The sequence below is a fragment of the Fundulus heteroclitus genome, chromosome 17 (genome assembly GCF_011125445.2).
Source record: "Fundulus heteroclitus isolate FHET01 chromosome 17, MU-UCD_Fhet_4.1, whole genome shotgun sequence".
Taxonomy (NCBI): domain Eukaryota; kingdom Metazoa; phylum Chordata; class Actinopteri; order Cyprinodontiformes; family Fundulidae; genus Fundulus; species Fundulus heteroclitus.
This window is the reverse complement of record NC_046377.1, coordinates 12,764,926-12,780,824: the sequence shown is the minus strand read 5'-3', so window position 1 is coordinate 12,780,824 and position 15,899 is coordinate 12,764,926. Positions and strand designations below refer to the sequence as shown.

The 15,899-nt window shown below is 40.3% G+C and overlaps 1 protein-coding gene and 1 long non-coding RNA gene across 2 annotated transcripts; one reads left to right on the top strand and one right to left on the bottom strand.

The window, feature by feature from the left end:
• Positions 1 to 650: 650 nt before the first annotated feature.
• Positions 651 to 12,477, top strand: napepld (N-acyl phosphatidylethanolamine phospholipase D). Its single transcript, XM_036149091.1, has 9 exons — positions 651 to 757; positions 935 to 1,036; positions 1,144 to 1,284; positions 2,812 to 3,036; positions 3,126 to 3,229; positions 3,312 to 3,477; positions 3,836 to 3,984; positions 5,467 to 5,581; positions 11,543 to 12,477. The coding sequence occupies exons 1-9, from the start codon at positions 698 to 700 to the stop codon at positions 11,672 to 11,674; spliced, it is 1,194 nt and encodes a 397-aa protein (XP_036004984.1). The 5' UTR covers positions 651 to 697; the 3' UTR covers positions 11,675 to 12,477.
• LOC105916433 lies at positions 5,407 to 15,360 on the bottom strand. Its single transcript, XR_001165065.3, has 4 exons — positions 15,046 to 15,360; positions 11,796 to 11,871; positions 11,533 to 11,702; positions 5,407 to 5,574 (listed from the first exon to the last, which is right to left on the bottom strand). It is a non-coding gene; the product is annotated as an uncharacterized LOC105916433 (long non-coding RNA).
• Positions 15,361 to 15,899: the final 539 nt, after the last annotated feature.

The window sequence follows — 15,899 nt, the reverse complement described above, 5'->3', positions numbered from 1 at the left end:
AAGTAAAGGGAGCTGAACGCAAATGCGCACCTTTCAGACTTTAAGTTGTGCAAAACGGGAAAATTCTTAATAAAACAATGAAATCTGTACTTGTAACGTCACAAAACAGCAAAAGGTTTCAATACTTTTGCACGGCAACAGCGATTGAGATTTATCTGTTACTTCCTAGTTATTTAAAGTCTGAATTTCTTGCATTTATGCTCGAGTATAGTCTGTGTGATCGTTTTGTTATTGGTCCATAATTTGCCTTTTGTGGGAATAGCTTCTGCAGCTTCGCCTAATTGATGCATTTGCAGACGGGTTAGTTGCCAGTCAGCGTTACACAAGATCACCAACTGTCAGAGTAATTGGCTAATTCACAGCTTCGTCATTTTCTGCCCACAACATAGACGAGAGAACAGATTTTACAACTAAGATTGACGTTGACTTTGAACAAAGGCAATGCTCTGAATTTAAGCGGAAGTGGAACCAGTCCTACGTCTCAGCTAATAGCAGGTTTTATTTGAATGCTGATTGTAACGTTTATGCAAAGTATTACAGTTAAACTGTGGGCTGCTATCATTCCAGCGGAGGCAAATGAGCCAGTGGTGTGAATGTGTAGCGGGGTAGTTGTCTGTGTGCTGCGCTTTAGAGCAAGGCTGACGTGTTGAGCGTGTCCCTGTGCCTCTGCCATCATAGGTGTGCTGAAAGTAGCTGCATGGAGAAGCCAACGGCGTCAGACAGAGCAGAGCTGGAGGAGACAGCAGGCCTGGTGGAGGTAATGATCAGCACTTAAACACTGGGGGAAAAGATGCAGGGAGTCTGATGATGACTTTGCTATGGATAAAAATAAAGAAACAAAACAATTTTTGCACATTTAGGAGGTAATTTTTCAGCATGAATGCTTCTTAATAACAATAATGATAATAATAAACCACTGTTTGGACTGTTTAAGGATGAATTGCCTCAAGGTGCTGAAGGCGGAAACGTGGAACCTCGGACGCTGAGGAAGAGCAGCTCCTCCCGTAAGAGTTTCCGTCTGGACTACCGACTGGAGGTAACAGCCCTCCTCCTGTTAACTCCTTCTAACTCCAAACATGCAGGGCCCTTCAGAGTTGAACTAAATGTCATGTTATGGCTCAAGTGTGTTTATTTTGAATGCAGGAGGAGGTGACGAGGTCCAGTCGGGACAAATATGGACGCTGGACTAACCCCTGGCCAACATGGCGCTTTCCATCCTACTCCATGCTGTTCAGGTTTCTGGTGCTGGAGAAAAATCACAGCAATGTGCCAACAAGCAAAGAGGTAGGAAACCATTTTAAAGCCCATTGTAAGAAAAACAACATTTTGACTTTATTTTACTGTAGAGAATTCAGACACTTTTAAAAAGATAAAGTTTTTCTCTTGACTAAAGAAGAGCCGACTAAGCTGTGCTGACATGCAGTCAGCTGGCTGCTGTACTAATAATTAGTATCACAAGCTCATCTTTCACCGCTCTGTTTAAAAGCATTGCCCTGAGTTATCGCTCAGTTATTTATAGCTGCTTCTGGAAACTTTGCTGCTTTTATTGAGGGATTATCAGGCCTGAAAGGCTGCTTTCACGCAGCAAAACAAAAAACGTTAAAGCCTTTATTTGCACCAGTTGCATAAAGAGTCCTCTTTTAAAATAGATTTACAAAATACAGCTTTTAGCAAACATACTAATACCTTTTTTAATGCATACTAATTGGATTTTAAAGACCACATAGTTGAAAAATTGTAGAAAATCTGGATGCATTTGTATGAAACCCCAGCTGAGGCACACCTTTAGTTGCAGTTACAGCTACAACATTCCTTCTTTTTATTATCCTTTAGGAAATTAATTTCACTCCCTGAAGTTCATCAGTGATTTTTTTTTTTCTTTCATTACCAAACTGTCTTTGAGAAGCAGGCTCTGTGTAAAACGCTTATTTATCCAATTTTTGTTGCAAACCTGTGCCTAAAAAGTCCCAAATGGCATTTTGTAACTTTTCAGCAAAGCTCCTCCACAGTGTTTGATTCAGCACGCAGCATCTGCCTTTGTCTTATTACAAGGAGTGACTTTCTATGCAGGGAATACCTGATTTAATACAAAAAATGAGCCAATACAGTTACTAAAGTTAAGTTGGATAACTTTAAATAAATTTCAACTCCAGACAGATGTTTGTAAAAGAAGCATATGATGTTGTTAAAGCTTAATGGCTCCTTTTCAGCATCATCATTATGTCTAATATGTGGGAAAAAAAAAACAGGTTGCTGGTCTTCTAAAGTCTCAAGCATATTTAGGATTGTTGTCCTGCTGGAAGGTGAACCTCCTTTCATGTCCCTGCTAAAAAAAATTGGATGTGGGCCAGAAAGTTTAGTTTGTTTCACCTGAAACAAACTAAGCACTTTTTTATACATTTTTTTTACCATGTCATCTACATTTCTTATAGCAAACGTTCATCAGGACTTGTGCTGAATCTCTTCTTTATTTCTAACTTTGTGGAAATAAGTATTAGTTGTCCTTTGGACAGACTATCCCACCTGAGCAGTTGATCTCTGCTGCTCCTCCAAAGTTACCCTAGGTCTCCTCTTGCTCAGCCTGTCAGTTGTTTGGTTGTAACGTGGCCACATGTGAAATGTTTGAAGGGTTGCAAAGTGAGAGGTGAGGCGATCCATCTGGAGCTTTCAGCAGTTAAAACGGACAAATACTGCATACAGGTTTAAAGATTAACATATTTAGGAACTAAACTTGACAGTTACACGTTTCTCTTTTTGATATTTAATTTCCAGTCTTCATTTCATCTGTTGTCACTGCTGCTGTTCCCACAGGTCCTGGACAGCGAGCTCCCGGTAATGGAGCCTTACTTCGTCCAGAACCCAGAGGCGTCGGACTCTCCTGCTGGCATGAGGGTGACCTGGCTGGGCCACGCTACAGTTCTGGTGGAAATGGAGGGGGTTAATATCCTGACCGACCCGATTTTCAGCCAGAGAGCGTCGCCGCTTCAGTTCATGGGGCCCAAACGCTACAGAGGGCCCCCCTGCACAGTGGAACAGGTTTGAAGCTTTTCACTTTACGTACCAACAGAATCCTTAGAATCAGACTTTTATTATTATTGTTCAACCCACTGCTCTCCTACAAACAGCTGCCGAGGATAGATGCGGTTCTCATCAGCCACTCTCACTACGATCACCTGGATGTTGGGTCTGTTGCCAGCCTTAACGCACGCTTCGGAGCGGAGCTACGCTGGTATGTGTCGTCCCATCCCTCCAGTCTCCCTGTGGCGTTTTAGAGACTTCCACCTTGTGAAAGACGCTGCCCGTTTTAACAGGTTCGTGCCCCTGGGTTTGATGGACTGGCTGGCCAAGATGGGCTGTGAGAACGTGATGGAGCTGGACTGGTGGGAGGAGAACTGTGTCCCCGGTCACGACAACGTCACGTTTGTCTGCACGCCGTCTCAGCACTGGAGCAAACGGACAGCGTGGGATGATAACCGGGTACTTGATTAAAAATGTTATCAGCTTTCTAAGCTGCACTGATCATCTAAGCGCTATGAGGTTGTTGTTAGACAGGGGAGCAGAAATGTAGAGGTTCAGTGAGGTAAAAAGCTGTTAATCTGGAGTCCACACGTCATTATTGAGGAAGAAAGATCAAACAAAAAAGGCAACTCTTCTTCTTCCACATAAAAAGTTTTACATTTTTGCATTACTATTGTAGCCAGACTAGAAAAACAGAAGTTTTTATAGTAAGCATAAAAGGTAGTCTGTTAAACAAAACTGGTTAACTCAGATTGGATTATATTTCTAGTTTATTCAAGCCATAATTAATGTTTTCCTTTCCCCCCCGATGTTCCAGTCTTTATGGAGCAGCTGGTCCGTTTTGGGGCCCAACCAGCGATTCTTCTTCGCCGGCGACACAGGCTACTGCTCGTCCTTCCAGGAGATCGGACGCCGCTTTGGGCCGTTCGACCTCGCAGCAATCCCGATTGGAGCGTACCAACCCAGGTAGAGTTTTAGGGTTTTAATCCCCCTCAGGATCATGTTTTATGTTCAGATCTTTTTTTCTGTGACATTTCATTGTACAGAAGCAAACGAAGATATTAGAACATCCCTTAGATCAAATTTTAATGCAGTAACATATTCCAACACTGAAAGTTAAAAACTATGGTCTTTTGCCAATAGGGCAGCAATCAAATGTTTTTTTTTCCCTAACGGGTTCTTAGCCGGTTCTGTAAAGGAACCATTGTGCTGTTCCACCACACGAGAGACAAATCGTTTAAATGTACAATTCAGTTATTGTTTTATTCTGGTTTCTTGAAGCGCTGTAAATACCATTTATCCTTACAAAGAGATGCAGTTACGTCACCGCCTTAGTTTATTAACACTGTTTTAAACCACACGTGGTGTTTGTTGTACTCTTCACAATCCTAATCTGCCGATCTGTCATGTGCCCCAGCAGCTGTAGAACAGGGAGTTAAAGAGGGCTTTTAAAGGCAGATTTATTAAAAGAATTAAGTCAGAAATGGATGTTTGGAAAATAATCAGCTGTGAGCGGCATATTAAAACTGGTGATGCTGGTATAACCTGCAGGAAGATCAGCTGTTAGTCTGATGCTGGTCCTTCCTCTGGCCCAGCAGCAACACGCGCTCAAACAAAACTAGAGCTTTATAAGCTACAGCACTGGAAAAGGTCCATTTCTAATTCCCTCCAGCTCCTCTGTAGGATTTAGGTCTGGAGACTCTGATGGTTATGAAAGAAGGTTTTGTGCTGATTTGGATCATTCAATTTACTAAAAATCCATCAGATATTTATCGTAATCTAAATTTCAAGTTGTCTTAGATGCCAAACAGTTTCTACGGCATCACAGATCCTCCTCAGACACAACTTGTTGCTGCCTTTTTCTAAACTTCTCCGTAGAATTAGGCGAGCAGCCATTGTCTTGTCGTCATTTCCTAACTTATGAAGAGCAACGTGGCTGTTTTTTGAGAAATGGGCCTGTGTGTGTTGCATCTTATTGTTGCCCCATTAATACTGGTAGTTAGACATGTTTATAGAAAAAAAAGAATACCAAATATTCAGTTACTTTTGTAAATAATTTTTTTAGATTTAACCACCAGTAATTTTGTTAAATGGTAAACATTCATCAAAGTCATGTTTTTTATTTTTCAATTTTTTGTTTATGTTTGATTATGCTACTGCAAAATCCTTTGTGTGGAAATCGACTAAAAGTTAAAGTTGTTGCTTAAGCACAGATTGGGACATGTAACAATGAACCTACCTTAATGAATCGGACCAATTAGAGAAATCTTGTAGGCTCTAAAATGTGAGCAGGGCTTTTTAAATCGCTCTTTTGCAGGGGTGCCAAACTAAAACAGATGCATGCATAGTCAATGTAATCAACACCTTAAAAGAAATGTAAATCTCCCATTTAGAGTTTCAGTATTTTAATAAGCGGCAAACATTAAGCAGGACTCTTGGGTTTTCCAGGGATGTGATGCAGGGCCAGCATGTGGATCCAGAGGAGGCTGTTCAGATTCATCAGGACCTTCAGGCCAAATGGTCCGTCGCCATACACTGGGGGACATTCGCCCTTGCCTATGAGGTAAGAGATACGTCACAAGTTGTCTTCATTAAGCAGATTTCTGTTGAATTATCCTAAAGAAACCTGCAGTAGACTGAGAACATTTAGTAGTTTTGAAGCGCTCCACCTGTGATTCTCAGAAGGTAGAAATGTCCTTTGGTCTTGACCCGTCTTATTTGTTCTTTAGAGCCCAATTTCCAGCATGTTTGCCCTTTGACTTGCAAACTATCACTTTAAATAAGTGTATCAGTTCTACAACTTAATTACAGGTTAGCCTAATAAATCCATACTGTTATGGTAATGAACTTAGCTGGGTTAAAATAAAATGTATTAGTTTGTAATGTAGTCTTCAATGGGCCTTGATTGGATTGTTTAATCCCCACTACTACTCTACAGGAACAATGTCCATTTAAAGGATAAATTAGGTCCCTACTCATCCCGGACATGAACAGTAATAGCAGGATTTGTATCATTCAGGTAAAAATTAAGAGTTCAGTAATAAACTACAGCGGTTCATGCTTTAAATATGAAACTAATGCAATAAAAGACTAAACAGGATAGTAATAAGTCTATACAGTGTAGGAACCATGTAATACTTCAAGGCCAAAGTGAACTTCTACCTTAAGAAAAGGTTTATGCAAATGATACTTTATGACCTTTTAAACTGAAGTCATGCTTACATTGAGTGTTTATTTGCTCTGAAAACATAGGAAGGCAGCAGAGCACCACTAAAGACCTCACATGGACACAAACAGGTGGATGATCTCATTTCTATTGTCCAGGACACAACAACCCTTAGTGCGTAACAGCAAACAGGCTTAAATCAGAGGCAGCCAGACTTTCTGAAAACGTTTCAGCATCAGTTCTGGCGGCTCACGCTTCAGCAACCCGTCACTGTCCTGGGTGGTTAGAAGCTATTGCTTGGTGGGAGTGGAGTAGTTGGTCACCTGAATCATGACGAGATGCTGATGTAATCTCTGAGGAACGTGTTGGAGGACCGAGCTGGAAACATTATCCTCCCCCTCTGTGTAGTGATGGCTTTGCTCTTTCAAACTGTTATAGTAGCAGATCCAGTATCTGTCATTCTTGACACTCTCAGAAAAGTAAAAGACACGTGCAAACCGTGGATTTAACTAAAATCTTTATCTAGAAAAATGTCAGCAAAAATGGTTCTCCATATAATTTCTTTTACACAGCTAGCACAGACAAAACTGTATGGATCTGTGCTTCTGTTTTTTTTACTAAAACCCTTTTTCAGGAAGTAAGATTTTTAAAAAAAAAGGTATGACTTTTAAAATCCAACAAACTTAACTGGATCTTTAAAAATAATTCTAACTTTTTTATTAATGGCTCTGACACAAACCATCTGTTCATCATTGTCATCAAGTGTGCCCTTTGCTCTTAAGGTACATGTGGTCTGCTGTATTTTGCCCTGAACTGTCAGCCCTCCGGTTTCTCTGATGTAGGAGTCCAAGTCAAAGCAGACCACATGTAACTTAAGAGCAAAGGGCACACTTGATGACAATGATGAACAGATGGTTTAAAAGAGGGGTGAAAGAAGCCATCTTGGTCAAAAGAGCAAAGCCATCACTACACAGAGGGGGAGGATAATGTTTCCAGCTCGGTCCTCCAACACGTTCCTCAGAGATTACATCAGCATCCCGTCATGATTCAGGTGACCAACTACTCCACTCACACCAAGCAATAGCTTCTAATGACCCAGGACAGTGACGGGTTGCTGAAGCGTGAGCCGCCAGAACTGATAAAGACTCCTAGATAGATGCTGAAACGTTCACAGAAAGTCTGGCTGCCTCTGATTTAAGCCTGTTTGCTGTTACGCACTAAGGGTTGTTGTGTCCATATGGGGTCTTTAGTGGTGCTCTGCTGCCTTCCTATGTTTTCAGAGCAAATAAACACTCAATGTAAGCATGACTTCAGTTTAAAAGTTGGTGAAGATTCTCAATTATCCAGGTCATGATCAATCCAAAAAAAGGTTTAAAAAAAACCCAACAAAATAAAACAACTGGACTTCTGTTCTGAAGCCTTTTCGCTTCCCATCCAGGAAGTTTTCTCAATTCAACATGTCTGCAGTAGTGTGGACCTCCAAGCTTTGCAGCCCTGCTGGTGAGGCCTGGTTAGAGCCTAGATTCACCTGGAACTGGTGGCCCTACAATGGAGACTGGTTAGGCTCAGGAGCAATGTTGTGAAACTTGGCAGGAATCAAACCTTTAGCTGTCTTGTAAGGTTTTGAAGTTGAGACCTGAACCCTCCTCTTCTGTTTAAAGCTATTTTTTCTCACTTTATGTAAATGTATTCTCTGTCCAAAATGTGAACATGTTGAGCCATGCGTCTGTGGAGGTTTGGTTTCTCTAACATAAAGATCAGAACAATTTTCACTGAACTACATGCACCATCCTGTGTGGAGGAGTTCATGGAGAATAAACTCCGGTCATTCAGCAGCTGCTGAGTTTTCCTCATAATCTGTTCTCCTCCTGACTTTCTCTAAACACAAGATCCGTGTACATTTCAAACCCAACAGAGGATGGTCCATCCTAAAGACAAAACCCCAAGCCTAAGATGAGCGGCGTGGTGCATGTAGTTCAGTGAGGAATGTTCTGATCTTTATATTGGAGAAACCAAACCTCCACAGACACAGGGCTCAACATGTTCACATTTTGGACATTTACATAGGTGAGAAAAAAAACAGCTTTAAACACTTACAAGACAGCTATAGGTTTGATTCCTGCCAAGTTTCACAACATTGCTCCTGAGCCTAACCAGTCTCCATTGTAGGGCCATCAGTTCCAGGTGAATCTACATGTGAATCTAGGCTCTAACCAGCAGGGCTGCAAAGCTTGGAGCTCCACACTACTGCAGACATGCTGAATTGATCATGACCTGAATGAGAATCATCAACATATTTACAGCCTGTGTTTAGAACCCATGATTACCTCTAGGTTTGAAAGGAGAAAAACGTGACTAAGACATTGTTTATAGAGAATGTTACTTACATTTTAGGTGACAAATGAGAACGATTTAGGTTGATTTTTACAGTAAATATCTTACTAATAGCTCCTTTAAATTAGTTGCAGAATTGATAATACAAATTTGTAAATGGACCCAATGACCTTAATAGTGTGAGTAGTGGTTTGTTTTGTCCTTCAAGTTTCTGCAGCTTCCCTATGTAGATCCTACATTCATTTTAAAATAAAACAAAGAACTGAAGACTCTAAAGTGGAATCTGGAAATCTCTAACATGACACAGGATTAGTGGCTTTGTGAGGAAACTCCAGGGTCAGTTCTGTTTTAACTCTCATCCAGATCCTTTGACTTCCAACTGTAAATATCAGTAGGTAATGGCATTTCCAAGATAAACCTCATTTATCTCCCTTATGAAATATTCGGAACTAAAGTGGTTTTCTATTAAATTAGCTCTGAGTATTAAGTCATCGTTCGTAGGATAAAGAAAGTGAGGCACTTTTGGTATTTCATAGATCCTACAAGATGAATGCGGTACCGCGCGCGAGCTATTTTTAGAAACACAACGTCACGATGACGTCACATCACGTGGTACGCAGTAGGGCAACCTTGCATAGTCCGCCGCTGTTTCGCTGTTAAAGAGACGTGCGTTAGCCTAGGTTTTACTCGGTAAACGACTGCTTTTTCCAAATCTAAGACCATGGTTTTTAAACATTGTTGCTAAGGAACGTGCAACAGCGACTCGAGGTACGCTGATCGGCCGCATATGAAGGATGTTTTCTTCAAGACTGCCAAGGAGAAATGTGTACGCTTGGAACACCGGGGCGGTCGGCCTACACAACAGTTCAACCCGGAAAAAGTTACCAAATTCAAGTACATATGTAGCAAGCATTTTGTCGGAGGAAAGGGCCCAACCGAAGAACATCCTGACCCAATTCCAGCGACATCAAGTCAAGGTAAGAGTATTTTGGTGGCCGACATGTTAATAAAGTAGCGCCTGCTACCATGACAGCATACAGGCTATCATGGTAGCAGGCGCTAACATGATAGCCTGCTACCAGGATAGCTTACTCAAAAACATTTCAAATGAGACAAACATTAAACATATACCCATTCCTGAACGGTGATTGCAAACAACAACAACAAAAAAAACGGCCGACGCTGCCATGATCGCCGCGCAGGAAAAAAAAAACAAAGCTTACCGTTCATCAACTCGGCCAGTTTTCCAGTCTTTTTAAACCCTCGAACCTCAAGCCATCGTTTGAGCTGAAGGTTGGTGTGTTCTTCGACAGATCGACCAGTAATCCGTGTGCCTGGGACATCGTCTTGGGAAAGTTTAACGGCTGTAAAGTCGGTCAGATCGCTGTTTCTGTTGCGCTTGTAATAGCTGGGTTATCCGTGCTTTCTCTCCTGTATGCCCTACCTAAGCGGCAAAAGGGGCGTTGCTCTTGAGACGGTGACGTCACGTGCGCGGTACCGCATTTAATTCACTACTAGATGCCGTCCTGCTCCAGCAGATGCCTGGTAATGAGTGTTGGAGCAGGATAGTAGCTTTCTAGGACTGGGCTCTGGCAGTTTGGAGTCACTTCTGTGTTTCTGTTCCTGGACAGACAAGATTACATTTATTGTTGAACTCCATATATTAGCAACAAATTGAGAAAGTTTTAGTTTAACTGGTAGGGTTAGTAATACCTGTCTGTGTTAAAACACTTCAGATCTAGTCTTTGAGGTTTTTGCCATCTGAGAATAAAAATCCTCATATTAGAACTGTAACTGATGCATATCGATGTTTCTCATAAAAATTTCGGGCCAGTTTGTACTGTAACCCTTTTAATGTTTGCTCTCCATAGTCAACACAAGTGTCACAGCACTTCTTTATTTTCAGATGTTTTTGGTAAAAATAAGTATTGAAAATGTAACGGGTACGCTTAAAAACAAAATGGTGTACTTATTACAAAATAAATCAATGTTGAATTGTGAAGTTCTTAACACCCAGCCCTCGATCCAACAGGCGGTGCTTTGACATCCGCCCATGTTTCTCAGAAAATCTCCTCCAATCATAAACCTCAGTAAGCCACTAATCCTGCTTCATACTATAGCCTTCAGGGTTGCAACATCAAAACCACTCATGGCATTTGGTTGGCCTTTTCCCCCTACACCCAACTTCTATTAATGCTGCGTCCCTTTTGCCTCGGCAATCAGAACTCACGAGGCGCAGATTATGTCATCGTCACCTTTTTGCGTTCTGGTTTCCCTCTGTCAGACAGTGGGAAAAAACAGCAAGGCGGCATTTTGTGCAAATAAACAGAGCTGAACCATCTTGTCTGATGAACAATGAAAGGTAGCACCTACACTAAATGTTAAATAAATAATAGAGATCTGCTAAAAACAGTCAAAGTATGAGGTTTTACGCAATGTTGCTGCGAGTAGCAGCCATCATGAATGCCGATGTCAGGAACTGTCCTGTTGCACCGACTTTAGGGGCCGTACCAGATAAATTTTCTGACCAAATGTCGAGAATCGCGACTGCCGAGGACAAATGAAACGCACTGTAATATTAGTGACTTTTTCATTCAAAGAATGAATCTTTCAAAGATTAATCTATGGAGGACAAACAAGCTGCAGCAGCACAGAAACCTAAACTGGGTTCCTACTACTATTTTACATATTCTTTAAATTAATCATGAATTTATGGTAGATATTTCTACAGTGGGCAGGTTTTAGACATGACAGGTTTACTGCAGCAATAATAAAAGGATCTACCAAGTTGAAACTGGAACATTTGATTCCTAATGTGCCTAAGATTTTAGATTTTCATTATAACTAAATTGACAAATTGTAGGTGCAGTATTAAATTAATTTTAGCAACTGACAAACATTTCTAATAAAACTGGATGTTAAAGATATCCGAGTTGTTATAAAGTATTGAAACATGCATAAAGTCTGTAAATATAGCTTGTAAACCTGAGCTAAACCATTTCTGACGTTCTCACCTTGTTGCAGCACTACCTGGAGCCACCAGTCCGTCTCAGAGAGGCCTTGGAGCAGAAGGGACTGAAACCAGAGTGTTTCTTCACTTTGCATCACGGGGAGTCTCGGCTGATAGCTGCTCAGGACCGAGACGTCTTTGAGTGACGTCTCTGCAGCGCTCTGTGGACTGCAGCTGTAAAAAGAAGCAGAGCTCAAGTCTGACTTCATGTATAGACTGATGATTACAGCTCAGGCTGAATAAAAATGAATGTGTTACGGTGCTTACATCAACTTTGTACAAAGATGTCACTTTCATCTAGCTGGTCCAGCGGAAACGTCATAGGATAAAAAAGGAAACTGTCCTGTGGAGGAAAGAAGAGAAGAAATTGGGTTCACGGATCAGTCTCGTTTCTCTCAGTAAATAGGAACCAGAAACCTCTAAACTAAAGCTAAGCTCCACAGGTTGTGTTGGTAGAAAACTCCAGCTTCACTTTGCATCATTAGGCTCACACACAGCTTACTATTTTTAGAAGGGTGCTTACAAGTTAGAGGGCTTTTCTGAAAGTGCTACAGCCAATCCAGAACCATGTGTTATCTGAGATGTTTACTCTGCAACAGTTTGATAGACATGCTGTGAAAAACATACTGCCGTTGAGCTGGGCTCAGCTGCAAAGTGCTTTTGTTGCTGCTTCATCTCTTTGGGTTTTTAGTGCTGTGAAAACATCAAAGCTGCATCCTTGTTCATCGCTCTGGTCTTTTTCACAGCTTGTAATTTTCTTTTATGAAGCAAAAGCAGAATAGATTTGCTGTGACAGACTTTTTCTCTTTGTCTCTCATCCTGAATGTACAACAGTAACAGCACAACCTTGAACCCATTTAGTGCAGTAACCTGTGAGGCTGAACTGCCAGTCATGCTTCACACCATCACTTTATGGAAATGTCACAATAAATAAACCATTTAAGTCAAACGAGTGTGTGCTTGCCTAAATGGAAACTAAAACATTTTACTTAGGAAATTATTCCTAGTAAATTTGTAGCTAGATAACTGATCAGAGCATTACTGCAATGTCTTCTGATCCTTGTTACTTTACTGCCCTCTTGTGGCTGCATCGAGACTTAAGGTCACATTTAGAAAACGAGGCTAGCTTGGCGTTGAGATTTTATGTGCAACACCAACACAAAGTAGCACATGCAAATTAAAGGAAGGGCTGGGACTCTAGCTTTTCTTTGCAAACTGAATGAGACTACAGTCTGATCTGTATAAGCGCAGCAACAAGGTAATTATAGACGACCTGTAACAGGTGTAATCAGGTACAGTGGTCAGATAAAATATATCTAATACCCTGACAATGTAGGAGTTGATTGTAAAGCCGATAGAAACAGATTGACGAGTTTAATTTTTTTTTTTTCACAATTTATAAAAAAAAAAAATGCAGCATATAATTAGATTCAGCCCTTTAATTAAATTAGGCTTTAATAAAGGGTGGGACCATCTGTTGGCAAAACCATTAGTTGTGCACCCCACCGATCTGGGCTTAATGTAAGAAGCAAAAAGAAAACTGAGTTTCTCTCAAGATGAAGAGAGAACAAAGCAAACATCTGGAAGAAGGTGCTCTGGCAGATTTGTGACAGAGGCACATAATCCTGAACACTCTGTCAGGCATGGTGGTGGCAGCATCATGCTGTGGGGATACCCTTTAGCAAAGACAGGGAAGCTTGTCAGATTTGATGGGAAGCTGGGGTGGAGCTAAATTCAAGGCAACAATGGAAGAAAACCTGTTATGATGCAAAAGGCATATAGGTTCATCTTGCAAGTGGACATTGGTACCACACACTGGGTGGCTCAGATCAAAGCATATCCATATTCTAGGATGGTCCAGTCAAAGTCCAGATCTAAAAATCCAACTGACCACCTGCCTTCCTCATCCAAGCTTTCTAAATCTCAGCTGTTTTGCAAAGGACAATAGGATAAAATATCAGACTGCAAGGCTACCAAAGACCCACCAAAAACATTGCAGTAAAAGTTGGTTCTACAAATTACTTAGGGGGACCAAATACCAATGGCAGAATACATTTAAGTTTGTATTGTTACAACCTGTAAAAGCTCAAGGGCAGATAAATACTGCTATAAGGTACTGTGCATAAAGCTTTTACGCGGACAAGCTGCCTTGCTCATTTAATACTTATATTAGACAAAATACAAATTAACTAGATATCATGAAGTGTAGAAGCATGGATTGAAACACATTCCTGCACTGATTTTTAAAGAGGGAACAATGAAAGGTGTTAACCTACATATTTATGCAATTATTTATTGGAAGTCCGATTTGTTATCCATATGGATTCATTTAAACAAAATATTCTTTGACAGTTTAGTTTAAATATATATAAAGATGCCAGACAGATTAAACACACCCCTCAGACTGTAAACAAGCCAAAAGCTGATGTTGAATGCAGATAAGAATTAGACCCAGACCTGGTAAATTCCAAATTCAGAGTTTTTTTTTGTTTTTGTTTTTTTGATAAATTGTAATTCAATGCCAAATTTTGATCATTAGGATTTGAGAACATTGTGGGAATATCGCCAAAATAGCAATTTCAGACACCAGGTCAATCAAATTCAACAGTATTTAAATATGGTTCATCCATCATGTCAGAACTTGATGAAGGGCTTGGTTCTGCCATAACTGAAAGAACATAATTAAAGTAAAAAATAAAATTAAGGCTTACACCTCATAAAAACTCCAAACCTGGTCTCAGAAATGTTGAATAATTCATGACTACTCAAATATGAACAAAAACTAAAATTTAATGGAGAAATGTTAGCAACACTGCTGAATCAGGTCGGGGTCCTAAGGCACAAATGGAAGAGATGCATTGTGGGAAATATGGTTTTCTGTTTTCAATAAAACATTTTAAATTAAAAAGATAATTGAAATTCGGTTTTTGTTCCCCATTTCCAGCTTCGCATCAACTGAAACCGAAAACTTGCTACTAAAGATTAGTTCGGCTGATGCAGCAGTTTGTTTCTGGCCATTTCTGCGTCTCTCATCGGTTGGACGATACTGAGCAATTTTGCTTTTGCGCGACTTAAAAATACATAAACTGCATCCGAAGTTTTAAAAACTTGACTTAATCTTAATTACACATTATTTGAAATAATGTCAATGTCTAGTGAAAACTTTATTCTATTTGTGATTTTTAGTAGTTATAGACTTGACGGAACAAAACGTTTTTTTCCCCTTATAATTTCTCATGAAATAAAAATAGCTCAGCCTATACATAAAGCAGCTGTCTACATAGTGAGAGTGGAACCGAAGTCAAATTGTGCGCACAGACCAGGCCAATGATTCTTATTAAGCTGATAAGTTGTTTTATCAAAACTTTAAATCTCTAAGAAACTGCTTTTTGGGTTTTCAAATAGGGGTAAACGTTTTTAAAATGACCAGTCTGCTGAATATTGACAAGTTATGTTATTTTGACAGACGCACCTTTGGCGCAAAGTGTGCAGAGAAACCAAGGAAATGACCACAGACCTGCTCAGGCGTTCCGGGTCCTTCAGCAGCACATTATGCGTCCTGGGAGCTCCCCGCTCTTCCATTAGACACTGCCAAACATCGTCTTGAATCTGCTCACGGGTTTAGTGTAACATGGTGAATGTATAAACACTGTAAACACCTTATTTATCTGCACTGTTTCTCTTCTCTTCTATTCCTGTTGCCGCTTCTCCCTCCCACAGCTGTTCCTAATTAGACCGATTCTTCTTCTCTCCCCGTTTTTCCCCTAAATTGAAAGCGCTTCCCTCTCCTGCTGTTCCTCCCAGTGGTTGGCAACTTTGTTCACCTAGCATTGCAGCATCAAAAACAAACCTTAACATTTCCTAATATTAGATCTTGCAACAGAATTAGTAAAACCTCAGGGTTTTTTTTACAACTAACCTCTCAATTAGGTTTTATAGTGCGCTCAAAACCTGCATAACCTTAAAATTGGATTAGAAATATATTTTATCTCTGAGGTGGTAAGGTTAATCAACTCTAATCTATACAGTATTCTAATTTATACAGAATGGGTTATTCATTGAAGTTCACCTAGAATTACCTTAAACCAAGGTGAACTTCATCTTAGGCCAATTTAACTCCCAGTGATGAACCTCAGTAAATCGCTGTAAGTCCACAATACAAAGACATTGAACATGTTTATGCATATATTAAAATTAGACTAGGTTCTTTATTAACCTCAAAGAACAGTTTATTTAAGAAAAAATAAAAAACACTATTTCAGCTTCAGCACCTGGTTTTAAATTGATGGATTATCAGTTAATGTGTCTAGTTATTTATAAACCAAGTTAACTCCCTATAGAGCTCACTGAGGGGTTAGCTTGTGGCTTGTT

Coding starts and splice junctions, on each gene's coding strand:
- napepld (XM_036149091.1), top strand. CDS start 698: ATGGAGAAGCCAACGGCGTCAGACAGAGCAGAGCTGGAGGAGACAGCA. Junction 3,478..3,835: donor CAGCGTGGGATGATAACCGG/GTACTTGATTAA, acceptor CCGATGTTCCAG/TCTTTATGGAGCAGCTGGTC. Junction 3,985..5,466: donor ATTGGAGCGTACCAACCCAG/GTAGAGTTTTAG, acceptor TGGGTTTTCCAG/GGATGTGATGCAGGGCCAGC.